Here is a 17,272-nt window from a genome sequence, read left to right as displayed (position 1 = left end):
TATGTTAGGATCGTTGAAATAACCAGCTCTCGATATTTTGTCTCGTCTGAAACTCATGTCGCTTTCTGGCGTTTTTTTCTAACTTTACCGTCCTTTAAATAAATGAGACGTTTTAAACACTCAATAGAGCACTAGCGTGTTAATCAATTTTGCTTTTTTAATGTTGTAGATAAATTATTGCCGTGGTTTAGAATGTGTTTGATTATTCGTCTCCTCTACAACCTGCGCCTCTATAAAGGTAACGATTTTGGTAATTTGCGTTTGAGAACGTACTACCGAGTTACATTCAACATTAATTCACAAAAACTGGTATTCTTTTTTTGTTACAATGTTTGCGGTTCTTTAACAATAGAAATCCATGACGAAAGACAGGTGACTTAAAGGTTTCAAGTGCACTAAGTTCCTGTGTATTCACGAGCTTCTTCCCTTTCCAATTCCTCGTGTAAATTTTTCGAGGGTTTTTCTCGGAGTAAAAGAGGCTCAAGTTTACCTCGATACGGGTTCAACTCTGTCTTCGCTCGAAGAACTTCGTCGCGTTTTGTACCAGCTGCTGAGTTAGACTTCCTGGGATTTCGCACACCAAATTTTAACTCCGTGGGTAATCTTTCCTCTTTCAAGAATTGCCTAGAATATAAGCGAAATTGGTTTTTCAAAACACCGTCGACCTGGGCTGATCGGAAGGCAGTGGAACAATTGAGGCGCCATGGAAGTATGTCAATATATTCTGGATTCAGCTTTTTCTTTAACGACGCTTCCAAGACTGCTAGCAGCATGTTTCCTTTCTCACCATTATTCACGTCATGTTTGTCATCTCTCAAATTGTCCTCAGTTCTTGAATTATCGCCTTTTTGTTCATTGTCACCCCGCTCTCTGGACGCTTTCACCCTCGATGCTGAAATTGTATCTGCTCGTTTCTGTTCACGTGCAAGACATACTCCTTTTATTTTTAAGTCTGGTGGCACAACTACACTTGTCTTAGGAGTCCACATTTGTGAAGAATCATTCTTACCCAGTTTCGATTGCAGTACTTCTGCCTTACGTATTACTGATCCTTTCACCGTAAAACAGGTGCGAAGACTCAGTTCTTGATCTCTACATGTTTGCCCTTTCCAATCCATTGTCGTTTCCTTCAGAGTTAGAAACTCACCGGCGAAAATCAATGTAACAAAGTAACATCCTTAGATACCAACAACATAGTTGTAACCACGACAACATCAATTCAGACCTTCATTCCGTAAATCCTTTGCTCTGTATCCTTGCTGTTATAGTTTAACATAATCCATTTCGTAAACAAAATTGATATAAACGGCAAATTACGTTTAACAGCTGTTTGTTTAGTAATACGATTCGGATATGTTCGCCTTTGAAGACCTTAATTAGCCAGTGACTTAACAACACCGTTTAGTCGCTCCATCAAATCTTTACAATGACTTTTTTCATTTTCAGCTTACCTGCGCTGCGTGGAAACACAGTAAACGTCTTCGCGTATGAAACATCGTTTTAAACAATGAATCATACTTCCGTTGTTGACTCCGGTTGTGAAATGTAAATTTGGCTTTGTTTTCACTAGGTAAACGAGATGTTTAGCAGGTGTTTTGTGATAGACATGCTCATGTCCAGGTCTCTGTTGAAAACACGGTAGCGCTCTGGCTGAAGGCAGGTGGAAACGAAAAGCATGAGTTGTAGAATTTTTTCTTTTTTAATCAATTGTAAGTTTTTGTAGCATGTTGTTCAAACAGAAAAGCGTAGACAAGAGAGCAAAGGAAACTCTGACTGAACGGAACACCGAAAAGAAAACAAGTGCGAAAAGGAATCCTAACAATAAAATTGTAGTAGCACTGCTCTCAAATTTTGAAATTTTACATAACTCGAAAGGGAAACAACTCGGTTCGTAACTAACCAGAGTGGAACTGAATTTTGGTCGTTAAGAATTAAGATTATGTAGGCAATATTGATGCGAATATCGAACCCTAACTCACCGCCATTTCGGAAACTGAGACCCCAGCCCCTGAGAACGAGGTTGTTTGGTTCTTCTGACTGCCAAGACTGGGAACTAATTGAGTTACTGTGGAACATGCAGGAGTATGTTTGGGGAAATAACGCTATCGTTTAACATAAATCTCTGAGGGAAAACGGCCCTCCAGCTTCACTTAGCTGATAAGGTACAAATATCTTCATACGCTCCCGTCACCTGAATTTAAAAGAAATGTTTTTTGTGGCTGCCAAACACAACAATGGCGAATGTTAATGTCCGCACACACACCGCTGGACACAGAAACATCTGAAAGTCGTGCAGGGATAAGGTACTTCTCAAGGCTGTTTTGTTTTGCATAGTTTTCCTTTTTTATTTGAATTCTAGAGACGCTTTTTGTCGATAATTTTATTTTAATCCTGGTAAGCGATTGTTCAATTTGTTTTAATATCATTTTAATACCTGAACGCGGGAAATTTAAATGTTTCCCTGCGAGCTCTGCTCTTAAATTTTATGGCTACATCCATAGCAGAAAGAGTAGATAGCTGTATCTCTGCGATTCTGTGGTATACTACCCACTGTAGACATCATACAAGATTGGTAAACGGTGTTGATAGTTGCAACTTAATTGAAGTCCTCTGACTTCAATTAAGTTGCAACTATCAACACCGTTTACCAATCTTGTTTACCAATCTAGTTTGCAGTACATAGCTACATAGTGTAGACACTGCAGGTAGCTGTAATTTATCTAACATAGACACTGATGGCTGAAAACATATGCGTTATTGACCGATTATGAGGTCAAGATGACTAGATATTGGCCAAGTTGTTTTTTCACGTTTTTAGGAACTGGGACAAAGTAGAGGTCCATGAAAATACATAAAGAAAACAAGGCAAACATCTAGCCATCTTGAACTAACAAGCATGGTCAATATAGGATAAATTGTGAAGCAAAACAAATTGGATATAATAAGGATCAAGAATAACTTGTTTACTTTGAGAGCCAGTAAAAAAAAGGAAACCTTGTTTGCAGCACCATTTAACATTTTCTTTGTTTTCTTTGTTCTTCTCCATAGTTATCACTGTCCAAAAACTACGTTGTAACATGAGTGTAAATTACAAGCAGTGTGTGCTTGCAGTTAAAATTTCTTCTGTTTTAACTTTTGATGATGATTTTTCCATGTAAACGATTAATTAATAATAAATTGTAAAATTTTAAGACTTAAAATTGCTCTTGACATATGGGCCGTGGGCAGTTTTGCTGTCTTTGTTGTCTGAAAGCATGGAGGACATATGTTTGATGAATGAGGTGTCCAAATTTTTCCCATCATATGTCCAAATGCAAGGAAAAAAATTAAGATTTTTTTTATTTCATAAATTTTTTTGTAGGATGGATGAAAACTGTGGATCATAGGTTTGCATATATCCTTACTGAAGATTGTTTTGTTGTGAAATCTAGCAGTTTGCTGAAGCAGGTAAATAAAATTCTGGTATAAGCTATACTCTGTTTGTAGTTCACTACAGATGTGTATTGTGCAGTGCAACTTGTGGAGTTTGATCTGCAAGTTTGATCTGCGCTAGTATTGTTTGGAATTGCCTACCTAGTCAGTTAAAGTCTAAGCCTAGTTACTCTTCTTTTAAGGCTAGTATTAAGAAATTCTATAAATGCATTGACCAAATTAATTTCGACTCAAACTCCACTGCTACCAACCATATCAGTGACGAATTTAAGTACTACTGATATCTAGTTTGCCATCTTGTTATCTTATTATTATTATTATTACAATTATTATTTATTTAAAAATTTTTAATTTAAATCTTATCTTTGTATTTATTTTCCTTTAAATGCATTGTTTGAGTTAATTTGACTGATACTAATCAGTCAAAGTAAGTCCTATTTATTTATGCTACCCGTATATATAATGTATTATTGATACGTATGATTATTCATACTAGGAGACGTATATAGTTTTAGCTGTTTATTAGTAGATAGCAGGTTCACATCAGCATTAGCTGCCATTTCCTCAACCTGCTTTACCAAATAAAGGATGTATGTATGTATGTATGTATGTATGTATGTATGTAAGAAGAGCATTCTGGCAATTCAAAATGGTATCCATTCCTGATTTAGTTGTTTAAAAGGTGAATGAAGGTGGATCTATCCATTTATCCTTTCCTTTTTTCTGTTAATGAAAACCTCCAAATTCTTTTAAAATATCCCTATGACTGATAGGTAGCAGTACAATTTGTCTTTTGTCTCAGTTTTCTTGAGCAAGAATTGGAATTCTGAACACTATTGCACAAGGACAAGTACATTATAGTGGGAACAAAAAAAGCTGAGCATGAAGATGCTTGCAGAATGAATAAGATGGCAGATTGAGTTAAGAATTAATTATATTTACATACTTTGATGAGGATTTTTTCTCATGCTTGTTCTTAAGCTTACAGGGGTTTATATATGTGTAGAGGGAGCATTTAACAATAGTCTGAACTTCCCCTTCACTGGCCTGCTGAAACTTAAGATTAAGATTAAGTCTGCAAATTTGAACAGTGGATATATAGACAAAATTTTTACTTTTCAAGAGGTGCAACAGATCTGTGTTTTGAGGCTGAAAGAACAGGGAAACACTTTTATAGTTTAAAACTAAAAAATGTCTCTGCAGGAGTCGTTTATTTTTATTTTTATTTTTTGTTTCCTTTCTAGGATAGAAGATGTTCTCCTTTTAGTCCATTCAGGTTTTTTGTGGTGCAGCTGATTTTATGAGATAATTCATATTAATTGTATATTAAAAACAGATTTGAAGATGTTTGTATAGAGTTGGTCCTAAACACACAAAAAAGGAAACATGAAGCCTGTTTGGAAAACTTTAATGTGAAAAATGGAAAAACTGTTTCAGAAACTGGACTGTCTTCTTGCGCTGATGGGATGTTTGACTTTGTACAAGGGATGGGTGAGGAAACCTGACCCTCTAAGGAGTCAGCTTCACCCAACATAAGTCTTCCTTAGTCTTGATCTGTGATGCAAAGACTTGGTCCCCAAAAAGGGGCAAAACTGTTTCGGAAACTCGACTGTCTTTATGTGCTGATAAGGTGTTTGAGTTTGTACAAGAGCTGGATGACTTAAAGCTGACAACTAAGGAGTCAGTCTCACTTTACAAAACTCTTTCTTAGTCTGGATCTGTGATGCAAAGACTTGGTCCCCAAAAAAGAGGAAAAACTGTTTTAGAAAGTGGACTGTCTTTATGCTCGAATGGAGTGTTTGACTTTGTACACGAGAGTTACCCACTAAAGTGTCAGTGTCACAACAAATTTCTAAAAAATTTTGAAGAAACTTAATTTCTGCTTTATGCATAAAAGCTTGTAGATAAACTGAAGGTGTAATGTTTGTTGATTTCTGTATTTTTCAATCCTGATACAGGACCCAAGCAAGAGTGCGGACACTGTTTGTTTTCAAAGTTCTTGGATTATTTTGGATTATAGGACCATGATGGTCTCCATGAGGTGTCCAAGGCAAGTGTTTCGTTGTCATTGAGAAACTGCACGTATTCAATTTATACTGAAGCAAACAACATAGATGCATTATTTTAGGTATGCATTATGGGTATGTTGCAGTGCTGGGCTTTTTGCAGCGCGGAATCTGCCAACCAGAATCTACCTTCTAGTTAGAGTGGAATGTTACGACAATCGCATTTACTTAGAGCTCTGTCCCGTAGCGCTGCGAGTTCAATAAACGGCTCGAGCGTAACTCTTCCACAAAATCTCGCACAATGGATAGGTCAATCTGCAACTAACAGCCAGCTAATCTAAGGAAATATTTGGGAGCTTTTGGGGGCGAACAGGGGCACAAGGAATCTTATTCGCGATAATTGAGAATTAATTTTCAAAAAAAAAAAATAATTTGGTTCTCTGGCTTACATAAAAGATAAAGTGAAGTTAAAAAACGAATTACTGACGCAAAATGTTACAGCCCTTACCCATGAACGTGATCATTATGTGAAAATTGTGAATTGAACGCAAAATCGAATAAATGCGAGGTGACAAATATTTTTTACAGATAAGTAACACAGTTTGGAAAAAAAAGTCCTGGCAGTAGTATTGAAGATTAAAATGTCGAAAACTCATTTGGAAACGAAATGTATCCGCGTTTTGAATGGTCGCCTAATGAACCCCGGCATGCTTACAAACATTATTGGAGAATTCTTGGACGCTTCTAGGCTGTGTGTTTTGATTAAGGTTGATAGGTTTACAGGTATTGAGTCAGGGAATATCGTGAAGCTCTCAATAGGTTTACAAGTCGATGAATTTTTGGTAACTTACTGAATTTAGGTCTAAGTCTCGTTAGCTGTCTCTTCAAGTAGATGAGTACAACTAATACTCTCAATTTGTTTGGAGACGAATAATTTCCGTCTAAGGCTGGCGTCGTTATTACGCCCTTTGGTATGACAATCTTTGTTTCGGGGAAACGGTTCAGGAAAAGTTATCTTCTATGTCAGGAAATTTCGTGTAGACTCAGGGAAAATTAAGGCTTTGGAAGAACTCAAGGAAAAGTGAAATCTTCTGTAAATATGATCTCATTGCTCCTGTTTTGGCTCCTTCAAGACGAAAGATGGAACACTAAATTTTTTGTGATGTCGATGTTACACATGTTAACTACAGTTGATAGATTCCTGACAAGCATATCGTTTCCCTCCAAATGCAAGCCCAAGTAGGTTTGGGAATGAATGAATACACTTTCTTTTTTTTTTTCTTTTATTTTCATTGTTTTCTAACATTTCCAATTCTTTGGTTAATTTCACGGACATGAAACGGGTTTGATAGGGAAAATATTTTATGAATGAAAATGGACGACAAACTGATATTGGGTTTCCTGGAAAATCAATCCTTTTCCCTTGTTATACACTGCATGTGTCTCGCTAAAAGCCCAATGCATAGTTGGAGAGGATGGCTGTGAGGGAAGGTTTGAGGCCATTATTCGGACTAATGTGTTGAGTTGTTCATTTAGTTGATCAGAGAAATTTTAAAATTTTTCTGGGAAAAGTCACGGAAACTCAGGAAATTTCTAAAACCTGTGGCTGTGGCAACCATGGTTCATGTTAGTATACTGGCTGAGTGACAGACCAGTTTAGCCCCAGTTAAGCTTTTATTTTTAGACAAAATATTTTCACATTTTTCCAAAAACTTTTCAGGGTAGGTCTAGTTAATGTTTCTGGAAACGTAGCTCATAATTAATTGGTTTACCTTACTTCCGATTCCTTTTTGATAACATTACACGAAAGTTAACACAAAGCTAGAGGCAGGTGACGCACAAGGCGATTTTGTTGGGCGATTGCAGCGAGATCCACCCCCATGCAACGAAAGTCGTGAGCGAATTTCTTCAATATGCGATTCCCGCACTCTCTACAGCTTAATTTCGATGGCAGCGATATGGTATTGAAACCGCTTTGTTCTTGATAGCCATTGAAAGCATTTTTCGTGTTCGAAAATTGTGCGAAAACATTTCGACATAAGCAACATGGGAAAGCGATAAGCGTGGAAAATACTGGAAGCAGGCCCGCAGGGTAAATACTGGCGTATTAAATCTCTGATATCTGGTATGCGATTAGTAGATTAAGAGTAATAGAGCCAAGGTGATTTGTAGGTTGGTCAATGATCAGGAGTGATTTGTTTTTGGATTGCATGTCTTCACATTCCATTGAAGCTTGCCGTAATTTTTATAAGAATATAACATCACCTCACTCTCAATTCATTCTTCTAACAAGAGACAACGAGGGACCTCCCTTAAAGTCAGTTTTTCAATTTGTTCCATAAATGGATCCCTTTGGCTAAAATATAAATGAAAGAATATCATCTTAGTATTTCTGAATCGTGTTTTTGTGGGGCACAGAAATGCCTTTAAGGTGGCTGAGCACAGTTTTCGCGCGCGCTTTTGCTGATGCAATTCAGCGCGCGCACAAGGATTGCAAAAAACAAACATGCCGTCAATAGAGCGGTCATTTTACTTACTCAACAGGTACCCGCACAATCTGTGCTATTTTTCTCTATAGTCGGCGCAGTGTATTGAGGGCTTTAATCTTTCATTACAAAGATATGTTAGAAAAGGTAACGGTGCAAAGAACCCAGCAATTCTCAGCTTTTTCGTCGTTACCGAAAGAAACCAGTTAAATGCATCGCATGCGTAGTAAGTAAAAAAATTGCGATTGAATGGAAAATTGCTTTCTCGGAAATGTGCCTATATCTTGAGAACCACTTCATTCACGAAATTTGCCACAAAAATACTTCAGGAAATAAGTACCTGGAGTATTAAAAAAAATTGATTTTAAACAAAGGAAATTCTAGAAAATCGAGTGAACCTTCAACAAGGGATAATCAAAGACCTCTGTTAAATTGTTAGCAAAATGGTGTTAACTTGTATCATTACAAGCTCCTTGCATGCAAATTATAAAGAAAACCTAATGACTAGATTTTCTACAAAGAAACAAAACCGATTTTAATTGCCTATTTAGATCTCTTCATGTCGCCATGGCAACGGCACATACGTCAGCTTAACTAACGAAAAAACAAAGTTTATGTTGTTAAGTTGCTTACTGCCAGTTTTGGCGACCGAGAGATCAAGGGTTTTAGAGAAAATGGAGAAAGACACAAAGGTATCAAAAACTGTGTTCAGCCACCTTAATTTGTACAAAATTGCAGAGTTTCACTTTGGTAACTCAGATAGACATAAATCATTTGAAGAAATGAAGAAATACCTACAAACTAATTAGGAAAAACGATGGCTACGGATAGAGAACAATAAAACAGGTTTCCAAAAACAAAAACCTGTAGGTTATTTTTCGAGAATATCACAAACGACCGAAAAAGAACGACCTAACTTTACCGACAGATCGAAACAGACCAATCACGACCGACTTACGTCACTTGAGTCTTACAGCCAATAACATTACGGAAAAACCAACCGATCTTTTCACACGAACTGGAATAAGAACATTCTACTGACAACAATCATTCACTTGACTCTGATGATGACTTCCGCACAATTTGTCGAAACGTCAGTCACTACCACCGACAACAGTCCTTCTCAGGACTACACTCACCCGGACGATCAGACCACACCTTCACAATATCTTGTTATTTTTAAATGACGTCATGAATACTCCTCAGCGTCACTTATTGTAACACTACTTAAAACATAACCAAAATGGGCGGACATATGATTTGATTCAAGTTAGCGGCCATCTTTCACCCCTGAAAGTTTGCTTTTGGTGGATAAGATGCTTTGGGGAAGATCAGACCTTTTATCCCCTTTTTTTTTTCGTACCCAAAGTAGTTTTCATGTCTCCTGAAAACGGCAGCTAGTTACTTGGTCTTTTGATAGAGTTATTGCGAAAGGCGCTAATGCAGACTTTTTACATCAATTCTCCAGGTTTGGTCTGAAAATAGTTTTAATTTTCATCTCTAAATTAGTCAATCCTCTACCTTAAACATTTTGGATTATTGAAAAATAATTAAAAGACACGACGAACAAACTGTCAGAACTGCCTAAATATTTCTTACTTTCATTTTCATGGATGAGATTAAGATGAATTGACAAGTTTAATTTGTACCGGTGGTCCTGAAATTAGCATCTTCAATTGTTTTGGGTCGCTCAAGGGTAAAAGAGATATTTGACCAGAACTGGAGTCCTTAAACTGTTATCATTTCGTTTTCCTAGTCTGTTAGATGCCGGAAAAATAGTGTTAAGGTAAATAGTTTAGTTAAGCGGATAATTGTTGTGGCAGAGTTGAACGAAAGCTTGTGTAATTCTGTTTTGGTGGTCCAGAAATTGTCTGTGAACAGTAAATTGTTAGACTACCAATTTTTATGTAGATAATTATTGCGTATTTTTCCTCTTTCAGCTACCCTAAAGGTTACAAGTGTCGAAAAGGTCAGGAGAGACGACAATACTTTTTATTCTGGTGAGTGTAGCTTTATTGTTCACTATAATGAAGTTTCTCACTGGCTTTTGATAGGAATATTTTGTGCCCTTTTGATAAAGGTTTATTTAGGACGCACGCGAATTCATTTTATCTTCTGAATGGAAAAGATTTCCAGGTCTATTAGTATCTTTGTTGTGGCATAGTTGAAAAGAAGCTTGTGGAAGTTTGTCTTTGTCTTTTGGCGGCTAAATTTCATTCGTCCTTTTAGTTCAAGCCTAAGGAAGTAAGAGTGGGTAATGTTTTCACGGCTCAAATTCTTGGTCTTAATTTCATTTCCCTATCTTGCAGGTTTCTTCGACCACCCAAAGCTGGATACCAAGGATCACGATCACCTTAATAATAAGACTAGAGACAAATTTCAATCTTGGAAAGAAAGCAAAATTGGATCGACCCCTTATACAGAAAATAAAATGAAAAATTGGGGTTGATCCGTCCACCATCCCCAACCACACCCGCCTCTATAATACCGTCATTTCTATAGCACTCATTTACTTAAGCACTTGGACAGTGTATAACACTCATCTACCTTAAAAAAGAACCGTCTTCCACCCCTCCCCTTAGCCGCCACTCTTAGGCAGTTTTAGAACTCTTGACAGAAGACACCTACTCTGTGGTACAAACATCTTTTAATACAGTTCAGTACTACAATATATATTTTAATATTTCAATAGTGATATCACTATTGTTCTTACACTCTCATAATACAGTAATATTACCTTACTTGAGAAAGTTTTTTTTCCCCGTCCAGCCTCCCCCACCACACCCTCCTCTAGCCTACACATTTCTTATATCTTTGAAAGGGTTATCTACTTTATGGTTCAAACCTTTATTTCAAACGCATGCGTTTAATGTTACCAAACGTCTGTCTTAATACACATGGGTATTCCAAGATGTTACCGCGAGGTAGACAGCTTTTACAAATGCTTCAAAAAATTTTTGCGTTCTGTCCAAGGTTGATATTTTTCTCTGGTCTCTTGCTTTACTTCTTGACTATCGGCCCCGTTCTGTCCAAGGTTGATAATATTTGTCTCCAGATTCTTGCTGTGCTTCTGGTCAACCCGAAGTAAAAACAGTAAAAAAATAATACGTTTGCAAGAGAAAATTAAAATTACCACTTCCAATGCGAAGAGCTTTTCCCCCGTGTTATTATGTATCCAATCACCTTATTCCTTAGAAATAAACTGGCGAAGAAATGAAAAAAACTTAGACCAAGTGCTGTTATTGCATTTGAGTATTGAGAAAGCTCTTCAATCCTTCGGATAGCTTGGAATTTGCTTTTGCCACAAAACAACTTCTGTGAGCATTATTTTCTGTGATGGCTCCACAACGGTTAAAAAATTAATTGAAATTTTCATAAGAATTTCGCGTGTGGGTAGATTAAATTACCATCCCTAACAGCGCTACACTTCATCTTTAGCAGAAGATGTGGGAGTAGAGTTAAACTACAAATGAAAACGTAGATAGTTTCCTTCCTCAGACTGTTCACATTTTTGTATTTTACGTTGTTGTTTTGCAGAGGACAGCCTAGAAATGCACAAACTTTTAAACACACGTGGTGAGCTATTGATGTGCTCATCAAGTCTTTTGTTTGGCCACATTCTCGTTGCCAAAGCCGTCGTGGTTTTCTTAAGGTCTCTGTTATCAAACCAAACTTCTGGATTAAAACCTAAACTAGGTAAGATGTAGAACTTTCTAACCTGAAATGAGTACATCAACATATCGGCTTGAAACTTTCAATTCCCGAAGACATCACAAAATTAATGGTTCTTCCATTACTGCAATCTTCAAACAAATCATTGTCTATCTGTAGGTGGTTTGCACGCTACGTCACTGCCGCCATGTTGGTAGACGTGAACAACAGATATCTCATTAGCTTCTTTTGTTTGTCCACCAGCATTTGTTCCTTTCACCATTGTTACCCGTGTTTCCAGTGATTGGTTGCAAACCACCTATAAAAGATAATTTGAGGAAAACATATTTGCCGGTGTAAATATCTGCCAGATTGCTACACCATTTACTGAATGTTAATCATTGGTTACCCTACATTTACATCAGAAAAATTCAAATAGGAATAAAAGAAAAAGCAGAGCTAAAATAAACTCCATTCAACTACTCTGGCCAATTCTCCTGACCCTCCCCTCGAGAGGAAAGAATTTGACTCTAACCGAAAAGTGGTACCTGATAATTTTGACACAGAAAATGGCGACAGCACATGACGACCACACAATTAACATGGCATTAAGTCACAAGGATAAAGTTTAGAATGGCCAAGTCAGCTTTAGACGTTATTGCTTCTACAACACTTTCTTCCCTAAAGAGCGAATAAGAACGCAAAAACTGCATCCAGAAAATGTAACGTTGATACAGGACATTTACACTCCTGTGAGTGTAGGTTCCTATTACTACTCAAACCAGGTCAGTTCTGGTCAACTATGGTTCCTTGTTTGTTCTATTCGGCAATTACCAAGAGCAGGAAGGGAGGCGGGGTGGGGCGAGGCGGGGTGGGGCGAGGCGGGGTGGGGCGGTGTAGATAGTCCCCTACGGAAACGACATCTGCTGTTTGACAATTCGTTTTGTTGTATGACGTTGTGGACTGAAATGCGCGCGATTCAAAACTGTTCTCGGCCGTTTCATTTAGCCCCCTATGCTCTGAGTTACCTTTCAAGATTCTGGATTCCTACCAGTACCCCATCGGTAGAGGCGAAAGTGTTATAATGAATCTTAACAACTACGGGCCGGGCCGCAGTTCGTTTTTTCTTGAAATGGAAATGTGTGAAGATGAGATTTAATACGTTGATTCAAACTTAAGTGAGAAAAATTAATAAGGTGCCACTGAATACCTGTTTGGAACCTGCACTTCGAAGAAATATACGACCTTGTTGTGTGCCGTGGAAGTCTCAATGTGACTTGAGGTGTGGCTTTCTTTGTTTGTGTCAGATGGACCTGAAAACAGAAATGGTTTGGAAACAGTTTGAGTTATTGTGCTGTTTCTTGTTTGCTTTTTTAAGACTTGTAATAAGTGTAACAATGGATATAGCTATTGTAATAATTCGGTTTTGATCCCATGAATCCTTTAAAGGATACAGACAGTTGTATCTTGTTCAATGGGTGCATGATGATCATTAATCGAAAATGGCAATGGCAGGGGCTTGACTAATCCAGATAATGGATTTTTGAATGCTTGAAATAATGCTATAGTCAGCCCCTGTACAAAAACATGTAGAGAGAAAAAGGAGACAGTTGCCAAGTTTCTACAATTTTCTTTTCCACCATCCCCAGGGGTGGATACAATTTCTTGTCCATGATGGCACTTTTCAGTTTTCTGGACCACCCCTGCAGTGAAAAAGAATGTTAAGCCCACCAGACAGAAATGATCAAATGGAAAGGCAATAAGTCAATTAAACACCCAAGTACATGCAAGTTCAGTCTGTAATCATTCAATATATCTGAATCAATATTTCTATCACCCTTTCAACGACTCAGTATGTTACCGGTATTACCAGTCACCCATCCAGCTACCTAGCCAGCCACTTTGCCAGCCTGTAAATACATCAGTCATCACATCATATTGTGGTGAAGGTGAATGAACTCTTAAACCTACATGACTCCAAAGTAGTCCACTTCTGTCACTTCATGGATTGAATCAGTTGAGCTGAATGCTGACGTTGTTACACACCGAAAGCCATCCCTCAAGACCAATGAACATTTCGGCATAAACCGTGAGGAGCTAGGACTGTCAAGGAAACATGAGGAAGCAATTTGTCCAGCCACAAACTGTGATTCAAAGAACCTTCAACCACACAGTCACATTAAGCTCTGAGCTCTACAAATAAACATCCTGAAACAGTTTAAGGTTAATAAAAGTTAATATTTAAACATAATTATCACACAATTCACACATTCAAATCAATACTCAAATGATACTGTGGGGAGAGGATGTGAGGAAAATATAATCTCTGCGAGTAATAATTTGTCAAATGTGGAAAGTACCAAAAAGCTGAAGTTGGCAGCTCACATTCCCATCAGTGTATTTCGTATTTGCTCAAAACGTATATATACGTTACATGTTTAAGTGGCAATCCTTTTGTTGACAATTCACATTGTACTACTCTTTTGTCATAATATGAAAATGGCCCCCTCCATTTATTTTGTTTGAACTTCTCAGATATCCTTTGAAATAAAATTGTACTTGGAAGACAAAAAATTTCAAGAAATTTTGCAATTTTGGCCACTAGTGGCCGTTTAGTGATTTCAGCTACTAATGGCCGTATTGCAATTTTGGCCACTAGTGGCTGTTTTGCAATTTTGGCCACCAGTAGCCGATTTGCAATTTTGGTCACTAGTGGCCGACTTATGATTTTGGCCACTAGTGACCGTTTTCTGATTCTGGCCACTAGTAACCATTTTTGCAATTTGGCCACTATTAACTGTTTTGCGATTTTGGCCACTAATGGCAGATTTGCAATTTTTGATTTTGGAGCTAGCATGTGAGTTTTGATTTTAGACACTAGGGGCTGATTTTTTATTTTGGACACTAGGATACTAGTTTTGGATTTTGGACACTAGAAGCTAGTTTTCAATTTGGATCACTAAGGTCTGATCTTTGATTTTAAACTCTAGTAGCCAATTTTTTATTTTGGACAGTAATGGCTGATTTTTTTTTTTTGGACAGTATTGGCCGAGTTTTGGCTTAGGACACTATTGGCTGATTTTCTGAGTGCTAAATCCATTACTATTATAATAATAGCAACATGTTAATAAGAATGAAATTGATGTTTTAAGTAAAAAACAACCAAGGTGTCCAGAACATTTAGTCCAAGATTGTCTGAAAACAAAAACTAGTGTTCAACAGATTCGCACTGGGGAATTAAAAAGGATTGAATCTGCAACAGATGAGAACTTAATACATGTAGATGTATGTTGATCAATTCAAAGCTTCAACATTCCCCCTACCAGGCAACCCCCCCAGGCACTTGAACTTTATGATTGGGTTTTTTCAAATTCTTACCCCACGGGGCAAAATTTGTGTTCAAATGCCCCAACCAAGTGCTGGATTTTGTTGTCATTTCTTTGTAAAAGGCAAGATAAGGAGCCATGACTTTTTTTTGTAGACCTTTTCTTCTGGGTCATCTGCTTGGGAAAGAGAACTTTTGACCAATAAACACCTCCTTATTAAAAGATAAAACATGTTCATTGCCCTGGAAAGACTTTCCAGTTCTGGTCAAATTCCCCACTCCACACGAGCAAGGTTCCAATTCCCAACTCCTAGGTATGGCCAACTGTAGAATGCCCATGGGCTGCATGTTGCCTTAGGGTGGGGGAGGAGGAAATGTCAAAGCTTTTAAATGATGGGCGCACAACTTACTTTGAAAGAAGTCTTTTTGATGACATCATACCATAATGTACCTTGTAGTTGACTTTTTGCACAGTTTATATCAAAAGGGAATGTAAATGAAGCTAAGGATTTCCTCAAATATTCAGCTGAGTGTTAAAAAGGCTTTTCCACAGGCTACCCACCAAGGATTGATCACAGGAGACAGCAATAGAATGTCCACAGGACCTGGATCCAAGCAGATGATTTATCAGGGATAACCACATGTGACATAGCAAAAAATAAGCTTAGTGTGTTTTTGCATTATATATAAATAAGCAAGAAAGCAAGTTTTGTTATTGATGGCATCATCAATGTCCCTGTCCTCTAATAAATCATAGATAAGATCCAATCAAAATGCATGATTGTATATAGTAATTCAAGTTATTGCTGTGCAGCCACAGGGTAGTGAGTGAGCAGTAGCATGATCAGGATTTAAGACAAATATAAAGGAACTGCGAATTCTCAATTTCATCACTTTTTATCAGAATGCATTGCATTTAAGTAGATAGCACTGTGCCACATTTACTGTGTTTGGTGTATTGCGTTACATAATGTTACTGTATGTAACGGTACCCAGTGGTCTTGTAAATTTACTTTCCTCAGTAAAGGCAAACTAACTTATTGCGTGTATACTATGGTAAATCTACTATCCTGATCCCCAAATGAAGGAAAGTTCAATTAGAGTAATAAAAGGAGTAAATTGATCAATGAATAACTGTACCTTACATAAGTTAACACGCCGGTAAGCCGGAAAGCAAGAGGTGTTGGTAGGCCTGTGCAACTTCTGCTATTCGCTAGGGCTTTTAAATCTTCTGCCCTCAAAGTTAACTTCTTATTAGGATACCTCTTAAAGACTCTCCTTTGCGGTGTGATAATGAGGGTTAGTTTTAAGATGTCTGTATAACCCCAAACATTTATTATGCATTCAGTCTCTGTCCCATGAAAACAATGGCAAAAACAAAACATTATCTTTTAGAATAGTATGGGGTTATATGGAAATCTTTCCGATTATCCTTACTACATAGGAATGGGCTAAAAAGATCCACGATAGCCCACATCAGGAAGGTGATTAAGCAACAAGTTATAAATTGTAACAATTTTTACATGTACACGTGGGATCGAATAACACGACGAACTATTTCTTTTCTCAGTCGGACGTTTGCACCCACTCACCAGTTTGCAGCTTAGTTTTTATAGATTACAGACAGGACCCAAAATCTTCAAGATTATCGCGCTCAAATAAAGGTTGTGATAATGACGATCATGTTTGTTCCTTTCCTCCAGTGGGCAGTTGACCTGACCTTCACACGTGGTCTCCAATTCAGAGTCTTTCATCCTTGTGAGGTTATTTTCCAATTCAAACACCATCAATTAAGAGTACAAATGTTCTTGAAGGTAACCGTTATTTAACCCGCTGTTTCTGCTCCTGTTTTGGGAACAGAATACGCAGTTTGCATTCACCGTTCTCAAAGTCTCCATAATGCTTAACTAGTCTCCAGTGTTTTTCGTCCAATGGAGAAAACGCGTCACGCAAGGCCCGTCACGAAACATGCATAAGGTGAGATGGATTAGTAAGAACGGCGAATGATGAGCAGTGACAGTGAATGATGTGCAGTGACGGCGAATAATGTGCAGTGACGGCGAATAAAGTGCAGTGACGGCGAATAATGTGCAATGACGCCGAATGATGTGTAACGATGGTGAATAATGTGTGATGACGATAAAGAATGTCCAACGACGGCAAATAATGTGCAATAATGGCGAATAATGTGAGATGACGGCGAATGATGTGCAATGGCAGCGAATAATGCCCAATAACGGCGAATAATGTGTAACGACGATGAAATAATGAGTAAAGACGGCGAAAATGTGTAATAATAATAATAATAATAATAATAATAATAATGTCTGATAAAAATCTAAAAAAGCTATTGGATACACGCTTCGGTTAGT

General features: G+C 37.6%; 1 protein-coding gene and 1 long non-coding RNA gene across 6 annotated transcripts; one reads left to right on the top strand and one right to left on the bottom strand.

Moving 5' to 3' along the window:
* The first annotated feature begins 1,781 nt into the window (after window positions 1-1,781).
* On the top strand, window positions 1,782-10,613 carry LOC111339744 (uncharacterized). Its single transcript, XM_088744364.1, has 6 exons — window positions 1,782-2,303; window positions 3,362-3,447; window positions 4,677-4,718; window positions 5,391-5,482; window positions 9,865-9,924; window positions 10,234-10,613. Exons 2-6 carry the CDS (start codon window positions 3,367-3,369, stop codon window positions 10,280-10,282), a joined length of 324 nt encoding a protein of 107 aa, XP_088600490.1. The 5' UTR covers window positions 1,782-2,303; window positions 3,362-3,366; the 3' UTR covers window positions 10,283-10,613.
* Window positions 10,557-16,820, bottom strand: LOC111321857 (uncharacterized). 5 transcript variants are annotated; one of them, XR_015995094.1, is made up of 6 exons: window positions 16,493-16,820; window positions 15,311-16,251; window positions 13,547-13,783; window positions 12,786-12,888; window positions 11,643-11,894; window positions 10,557-10,994 (listed from the first exon to the last, which is right to left on the bottom strand). It is a non-coding gene; the product is annotated as an uncharacterized LOC111321857 (long non-coding RNA). The 5 variants fall into 5 exon arrangements; XR_015995095.1 differs by having other exon boundaries at window positions 15,311-15,505; window positions 16,041-16,819; XR_015995097.1 differs by having other exon boundaries at window positions 15,311-15,505; window positions 16,046-16,819.
* Between the last annotated feature and the right edge of the window lie 452 nt (window positions 16,821-17,272).

Source organism: Stylophora pistillata, chromosome 1 (assembly GCF_964205215.1).
Source record: "Stylophora pistillata chromosome 1, jaStyPist1.2, whole genome shotgun sequence".
NCBI lineage: Eukaryota > Metazoa > Cnidaria > Anthozoa > Scleractinia > Pocilloporidae > Stylophora > Stylophora pistillata.
The sequence above is the reverse complement of the archived record's forward strand: the minus strand, read 5'-3'. Positions and strand labels throughout refer to the sequence as shown.

Bases quoted from the DNA above. Each gene is read 5' to 3' on its own strand.
- LOC111339744 (XM_088744364.1), top strand. From the start codon at position 3,367: ATGAAAACTGTGGATCATAGGTTTGCATATATCCTTACTGAAGATTGT. The intron at 4,719-5,390 runs GTGCAGCTGATT...ATCCTGATACAG, and splicing joins GTCCATTCAGGTTTTTTGTG to GACCCAAGCAAGAGTGCGGA. The intron at 9,925-10,233 runs GTGAGTGTAGCT...CCTATCTTGCAG, and splicing joins CGACAATACTTTTTATTCTG to GTTTCTTCGACCACCCAAAG.